General features: G+C 38.8%; 1 protein-coding gene across 1 annotated transcript; it reads right to left on the bottom strand.

Annotated features, from left to right (window-relative positions):
- Positions 1-1,535: 1,535 nt before the first annotated feature.
- Positions 1,536-2,123, bottom strand: LOC150076234 (protein CFDP2-like). Its single transcript, XM_090387293.1, has one exon. It carries the CDS (start codon positions 2,121-2,123, stop codon positions 1,536-1,538), a length of 588 nt encoding a protein of 195 aa, XP_090243419.1.
- Between the last annotated feature and the right edge of the window lie 6,347 nt (positions 2,124-8,470).

The raw sequence follows: 8,470 nt of genomic DNA on the forward strand, positions 1-8,470 counted from the left end.
TCCCCCACTCTTTTCCTCTTGTATATTAATGAACTTCTTCTTGACTGGAAATCCTATCCATAGTTTTGCCTATGATAGCATATTGCATTCCACTTTCCATTTTGAGAAACCTTGTCCTGCTCAATCAGCCTCAACTTCTCGAATATCTGCTACCAATTCCTTAAATGCCGATCTCCAGGTAATTCTCCAGTGGGGCAAAGACAACTTAGTTGATTTCAACCCTTCTAAAACTCAGTCTTGTCTTGTATCTCGCAAAAAGGATTCTTCTGCTCCTATGCTTATCTTTAGTGACACTCCAATTTCTAGGCAAAAGGATATATCTGTTTTGGGGATTACCCTCACTTCTAATCTCTCTTTGCACAAGCACATTACAAATATTGCTTCCTCTGCATCTAAAAAACTTGGTTTTCCTTTTCGCTCTCGGCGTTGCTTTTCTTCCAAGCAGCTGTTCACTCGGTAAAAATCGCAAATCTGCCCTACTATGGAATATTGTTCCCACATCTGGGGCGGTGCCCCCCAAACCTCTCTCAGGCTTCTTGATTCCATTCAGAAGAGGGCAATTAGGTTAAATAATGCCTCATCTCTAATAGAGTCTCTCCACTCGCTGTCTCATAGACGTATTGTTTCTGCTGCATGCCTCTTCTACAGATAATTCCATGGGCACTGTTCGTCTGAATTGGCTTCTATAATTCCCGCTCTCTCTTTTCTAACCACGTGCAGCCACCAGCCAACATCCATTTACTGTCCAACTTCAAACTCACAGAACCAACTTTTCATCTTCCTCCTTTATTCATTCAACTGCTGTTTTCTGGAACAACCTTTCTTCGTACGTATTTCCTGAAAATTACAGTCTACAGAAGTTCAAGTCTAATGTCAACAAATATCATCTTTCGTCTTCTCAATCTCTAACCCAAGCACGATACCAAGTACTATAGGTTCTAATACCTCTCGTGTTTGTGGTGTTCATAAAAAAAACAAACTCCACCGTTCTTGAGCAACTCTGCAATTATTCCATCAGCTCCTTGTGCTTTAAAGTTCTTTAAGCACTTAATAACTTTTCGAATTTCTTCGAAACTAGGGTCTTCAATGCATGGTTCTACTGTACAGTACAATAACTGTTTGGCTTCAGTCTGACCTCCTGTCAAAATGCTCTAAAAATCCTTTTTCCACTGTCTCAGAACCTCTTTTCTCTCAGTTAGCAAGTTTTCCGGCCAACTCTGTCTGTTACTTTGTTTCAACAAGTCTATCTTTCTATTTCTCTACATTCCACCGCTTACTTTTACCAGCCTTTCCTCTTGCTACTAGAGCTATTTTATACTTCAGTCTGGATTCCACTAGAAAATGATCGGAATCGGAGTTGGCACCCCGAAAAGAACGAATATTTTCAATTGCAGTAGCTCACCTCTTAGAGACCAGCACATGATCAATCTGATTAGCCTGATTTGTACCAGGGATTTTCCATGTACCGTTATGAATATTCTTTCTTGGAAACCAGGTACTCATGACCTTGAAGTCGTTGGCAGCAGCAAATTGTGCTACTCTATGAACATTATTGTTTGTTTCTTCATGGAGGCTGTGTCTTCAAAATAGACCCATGAAAACTTCTTCCCTGAGTTGAAGTCACCGAGAGTTATAATAGCATCAAGTCTTTGAATTTTTTCACACACAGCCTGGAGTTCATCGTAAAATCCATTCGCAACATCATCATCCGCACCTTCAGTTGGAACGCACACATTAATGAAGGTCACATTATGGAATTTACCTTTAATTCTCAGGTTGAAAATTCTCCCAGACACTGGTGTGAAGTCAAGTACTGATCTGAAATTTCTCTTAGAAATTAGAAATCCTACACCCTGTTCTCTCAGTCTGTCACTAATTCCAGAGTCATACATTGTAAATTTCGATTTATTGATCATACCTTTACCTTTATCTATATTTTCTTGGAGAGCAACAATATCCATCTTAAACTTTTCAACTTTCTCTGCTATGCTGTTCATAGCTCTAGCCTGCAACAGGGTACGCACATTCCAAGTTCCAAATCTCAATACCAAACTCGTGTCCATATTTCGAGGCCTGGTCTGTTTCCGTAAGGGCTGTCCGGTTTCATTCGTCAAGTTATACATGACGGTTAGATTTTTTATAGGGCAGGGTTGTCAGCCCTGCGCCCAACCCCCATCCTAGAGGACCAGGGTATCTCTTTTCGTCTGTCTCTTCACCTTCGACCTGTTCGGCTTGGGAGGCCCTACCAGTAGATAAGCTACCACCGATATAACTCTCAGGATCACTAGAATTCACAAGCCCCACCACCACGTCAAGGTGGAGATACCATCGGTGGGGGAAATGACTGGTGCTGGACATAATATTCAATTGCATTTTGTGGAACAGTTCGATGAAGAGCTTAATGTTTAATTAGTAACGATTGGCAGAATTAGAGTTTGGGCTGACTCAATTCAGTCGAATCATTGCAGAAATTGAATCGAATCATTGAGTTAAGCGTATCACCATTCAGTAAGCTAAACAATAAAGTTCATATTTATTTATTTATTTGAATGAGTCAGCAGTATGCCCAATATTTTGGACAGCAAACGACACGGACTTCTAGTAATTTCATTTGAATCATTAATTGCATTTGTGATTTTTCATGACTAAGTTGGGCATCGAATCCTTTGAATAGTCAATGACTCAGGCCATTAGATTATTGATGACTGGATCAACTGAATCGAGTCACTTGCTCAGTAGCCATCACTGTTATTTAGGTACCGTTCTGAGCCATTCGGTATTATTCTAATGGATGAAATTTGTAAGATGGATTGTAAGTTTATGGTTAGATAATAGAAACCACAAGTGAATTCATGTATCAGCGTACAGAGGGAGGGGGATACGTATGTGGGGAAGATTCCGTCGAAGCTTACCTTTATCCTTTTCTACGTGAGAGTAGAATGTTTAAGGCACTTTTCACACCCGTAGAGAGGACTTGGATTCGATTCCTGCTGTTAGAACCAGGATGAGTTCTCATTTAAATTTTAGGGGAAGGAAACACCTTTAATTAGCTTAATCCTGAATTTGCGCGCGCACACACACACACACAAATGTGGCAGAGTGTAAGTTTCAGTGTCATCTCCGAGTAGTGACGTCATAATGGGAAGCTTATGTGCACGTGTGCCTGTCATTTCTTTCACCAAAGATATGTGTCATTCTATTCCGTGTCAAGTTCTCTCCACAATACAGTTCATTAAGCCTCGTACGAAACTGTCATTGTGCAACGTAAAACAAGATTAAGGTGAAATCCCAAGGAAATAGAACATCCTTTAAGGATATGATTGGACGCTAACCAGAAATCTTCTTATTATGTCATGGAGATCACGGAGGAAATTTATTTTTGCAACATCGGGTTAGAATCGTTAAATAAATTGATTAAAATTCAGTGACTGAAGATGAAAAAATGGGTGGATGAAGAATGTAAAGACTTCTTTTGAACCAACATCAAAGAAACGTGTCGGGTTACGAAGTTTCCAAGAAACTTATTGCGTAACAAACGAATTTCTAATGCATTTTACACTTGACAAATACGCGAAGTACAGAGTAAATGGCGAGAAGAAACTGTAATAATACAAAACACGAAATAAGTGGTGAGCTGCCTCATTGGAAAGGTGTACCAACCAATTTTCCTTCCGCAATACCTTTAAGGACGCGATCATCGATGAATTAAATATTTTAGGAAAGAAAAGAGAAAGAACACTCAGCACGAATTCAAAGAAATTGGTCAAAGGAAGAATTAAATCCATTCACCACTGCTGGAAGGCGAAAAGCAATGAAACAGATGGGGAAAAATCAAATAAACATTTGGAGCTTATATAAGCCCATATAGGCTTATTTAAGGGTATGAAAGATAAGAGGAGACAAATTAACTTTGATATTTAACCAACTGGAAAGAAAGGAGAGAGAGATTAAATAACACTTCACTCCGCGTGAATTTTTAAAGGCAAAAAAAAAGAACGCGTTTATTGAAACAAGCTGGAAACAAAACTTTACAGGAAACATTCCAATAACCCAACCATTTAGAGGGAACTTTTGACGAAAACGATATTTGAGACATCGTCAGGATTGTCCTCTAAATGGTTGGGTTATTGGAATGTTTCTGTAAAGTTTTCTTTCTATTTTGTTTCCATAATTTTTTTGCCTTTAAAAATTAACTTGTAGTCCATCGTTGTTTAATATCTTATTGAATTAATTCATTCCCACGTATGTCTTTCTCCAAAGCAAAGATGGAAAATAGAAGAGAGAGAAACACAGAAGAAAAAGAAAATAGAAGAAAAGAAGGTGAGAGAGAACTGGAGCATTAAGAAAGATAAAAGGTCTAAACCAACTGCTAATCCTACACAGTAGCTCATTAACAGTGGTGGAAATCACGGAAAGATTAACAGTTAATCGTGTGATGTCGTTTATAAATGGTTCGCTCGAGTCCAAAGATTATCAAAATAAATTTCTCTGTGCCAGAACAAACACTCGTCAGCTGCACTTTGAGATCAATTGTACATGGTAATAATTATGAAACCTATACTACTCACGTATATCTGCCCTTTTACAGTGGCTCTTTTAAAATCTCCTGAGCAGGAAAAGGCTCTTGATCATTTAAGATCACATCATTTATTAGAATTAGGAGTGATTTTTAGACAGAAAGGTCTTCCCGTGTGACCACGTGCAACATGTATACAAATACGCGGAAGTTGCTTCCACAAACTCGTTCCTGTACTCTTTTCGCAAAATTATTTAACTGTCTTTCAGCTCCCGTTTGCATCGCAGGGCGTGTGCTTTGTTTTTCTCTTCTTAAACAGCGAATGCAATTTGCCAGGAGGCCAATGTTTTCCGAAATCTATCGGCTGTAATCACTGAACAGGGTTAAGTCCCCTAGTCACTTGCTCCCCGCGTGTTTTCCTTCGATCGATTTCGGTGTTCGTTAAGCAGGCATCCGATTAACGCTATAAGGAATCCTCTCATCAGTACCATCTCGTTATTGGCGATCCCTGGGAGACGAACAGAGCTCGCGCAGATAACGGTTCTCACGCTGATCTCGATAAAGGTGTAATGCTGCAGTAGTTGATTGCCTTTTGTTTATGGTTATGGGAGAGCAGAAAATCAACTCTTACAAAACCACGCATCTTCTAGTTACACAATAACAACTGAGGCATGGCCCAAGGCGATCATTGCCCCCTCCCTAGGCACACATCTCGTTGTCATAGCAGCTACTTGACATTCTGTAGCAGCTATGTAATGTTTCTAATGACGTCACAAAAAACACGTGTCTTTATTGACCAATCTGCCTTCCAAACAAAGATGTACCAAGGGTTGGCAACTCAAGGGTCCCTTTACTAGTATCGATGCTTAAGCCAAAAAGTTTTTATATATCCACAAACAGCGAATATCAGAGAAATAGCGAGACATAGAATATGGTGGTGGAGATTACAAACTGATGTCTCTCTCTCTAAATAAATAATTTTAGGAAGAGACGCGACCTTCTGTTATGTGAATGGTTCCGAGTGAGGAAATCGAATTATTTTCCATCAGTACGCGCTAACTCATTCCAAGAGATTAGAACTTCCTTGTAAAAACTTAATTAACTTTATCGAGGAACCTCTGGTTCTCACATTTCATTTTAGCATCTGAGATGCATCGGAATTAACATCCTTCACTTGGACCATCTGATTTCTTAAATACCACGAGGTGGTCTGTTTAATAGAAACAAATCCGAATATTGTAGTGAGATAACTGTGGATACACACACTTGTTTGTGGTTATCTAAGAGTGTATATTAAAATGGATTATTGTGTTAAACGTTCTCTTTCTTAATTTATTTGTCTTTCCGGTTTGTTAATTATAATTCTAATTACTTTATTCACTTGTAAAGAAGGGAAAGAGAAGATTAGTATTTACGTCCGCTTGCTGGTGTGCGCGAGTATATGTGTGTGGGTGTGTGAAGCAAATGAATTGCAATAGCACAGCGATGAGGTTTTTCCTACCGAATTCCACCTCAATGGGTGGCTAAAATTTATGGAATTTCTCAGCCAAATACAAGATTTTTCAGAGCAATAACAGAAAAAATCCTATTTTTCAATGCAGACTGGAAAGCCATTTTTGAATGAGATTTTAGGCGAAATGGGCTTCCAGATCTGACTTTTTATGAGTGCAGTTTACCCTATCCTTGAACTGGAGTAAATAATTGCATTATTTTGCAACTTTTGCCTTTGTAGAAGTTTCGAAATGAACTTATCTTCACCGTGGAGAGGTAAAGTGAAAGTTTGCAGATGAAATCAAATGCAGAACCCATGCATCGTCTTCTAGCTGTAAATCACACATTTTTATTTTTAATAAAAGCAATGGTGAGTTTCCAGGTTTACTTCTCTTACACATCTACTGAAAGCATTGCTAATTGCAAACAATATTATCTTACCTTACAGCAAAAAGAAGCATTAGTTCATTGACCCCCAAAGTCCAGACCTTCAGATATCTACGCCTGAAATGTGAGAGAACCCAGATTGGCCAACCCCTTTTCTAAACCATTATTCAAACTTCATCATTCAACACTACTCAAACTGCACGTAATCTCTGAAAGCTTTTTTCGGGCATCCTTCTGTATCCTATACGAAAAAGAAAGACAGTATGTTTTTATAGACTAAACTTTCTCCCTCCTCCCGTGGAAAATGAACTCTCTTTCCCCAAGTGATCAATCCGTTATGACCTCAGAGTTCAAATATTTTTCTATCAGGAATGTCCTGTACATTTCTGAACACAAATTGGCAGTCACATTTTTGTTCAAAATTGTCTTCTGGATGGCATAATTTGTAACTGCTTAAGTATGGTAAGCGTATGACGATTAGTCTTTAAGCTTCCCCATCATAACCCTGAGCGAAATGTGCTAATCCTCCTGTACTTGAGCGTTCGACCACACTCTTACATGCGCGAAAAATCCTTTTCGTAACTTTAATTAGGCTTAATCTTGGGCGAGGACTTTTAGCTGAGAACGTGAACAAAAGCAAACTGATATCATGGTCGAGAACGCGTAAAACCATTTTTTTTTCCAATTAAATATTATTTTAAGAGATTTTTTGAAATCATCTTTACAAAGTTTTATCTTGTTTTCGTCAACTGTTAGCAAACAGCTCTGATGTTTGAAGAAAGCTCTGGAAAGTCAACGTTAAGTCGGATGTAAGGTCGAAGGCAATGCACCGCTAATATTATTGGAGGTCTAGAGATTCACCATCAGCAAAATGCAGCAATCATCTTGATGGTCACTTCCAGGTACTCGTCCCTAACCACGAGAAGGTAGACCAATCCTACTATTAGCTAAACGGTCCAAAGAGGCAAGGTCCCACATCCACAGGAGAAAGTGCTATACCACTGAATGTGGAAACAGTAAATCCCTGGAGACTTAATTCAGGGAGAGGGAAAAATAGTGAATCAGTATCTAATGAACCCAACTAGTTATCAGTATACATTGTTAAGCACATAAGAGAGTTTATAAACATATTTAAATATATTAACATAAAAGACTCAATGCGGATATTTACAAAAATATGTACACTGCCTCAACAGAAGATGCATTCAACAAAGATCGCATTTTTATGACTAGTGATTACAAAGTTGAAGTCATGTAATAAGAAGATGTTCATAAATTTGTCTCTAAGTATTCAGTGTCATTAGAAACCTTGATAATAATAAGTTTTTAATATCAAAAACCACCAAAGATTGTTATATTATAAGTTTGTTATACAGTTCTGCAAAGGTCAAGAAGAGCCAGAAAGTCAAACCACAGAAGTTGGAACATTAACAACAGTAGTCAAATTCATGGAGAGTACTGCAGTTCAGTTTGTAGAGGTTGGAGTAGCAGATAGTCGGCTGTGTTCTTGGTTGAATTTCTGTTTGCTGGAATAAAAACCCGAGTTTCCCTGGAGGGAAAACCATGCTACTCTCGCGTGAGACCAACTAACTCAACCACGTTGTGAAAAGGCCCATAAAAATTCCTCGAGTAATTGACGGGATTCGAACTCAATTTTTTTTCAGCCAGTGTGGGGAGGACGACAATTCTACCAACTGGGCTACCCACGAAGACCACCATCCTTCTCACGAGAGGGCGTGAAGAAAGTCCATGAAAGTTCTTTCATCCATTCTTCTCTGATTCACATCTATTGAAAATGTGCTTCCATCTATCGACATTTAAATGAACTACATTTTGAACTTTTCAACAGATTGTATCCAGCAATCCGTTGGACAAGTAAAAATGTGCAAATACAAGTCAGATCCGAACACACCAAGTGAATGTGTTTATTCGCGCATGCAGTTTCATTCAGTGCTGATTACAGCAATTCGGACTTCTGGGTGTTGTTTTTAGATACGGATTCATGCGCGTATGAATCCGTACCTGGCCACAGAAATGCAGAGGAATATTAACCATAGCTCTTGCCTGGTTGCCGTG

The sequence above is a fragment of the Mastigoproctus giganteus genome, chromosome 13 (assembly GCF_048544385.1).
Source record: "Mastigoproctus giganteus isolate SK-2022 chromosome 13, ASM4854438v1, whole genome shotgun sequence".
Lineage (NCBI taxonomy): Eukaryota > Metazoa > Arthropoda > Arachnida > Uropygi > Thelyphonidae > Mastigoproctus > Mastigoproctus giganteus.

Excerpts from the sequence above, each read along its gene's own strand:
- LOC150076234 (XM_090387293.1), bottom strand. The coding sequence starts at position 2,123 with ATGTATAACTTGACGAATGAAACCGGACAGCCCTTACGGAAACAGACC.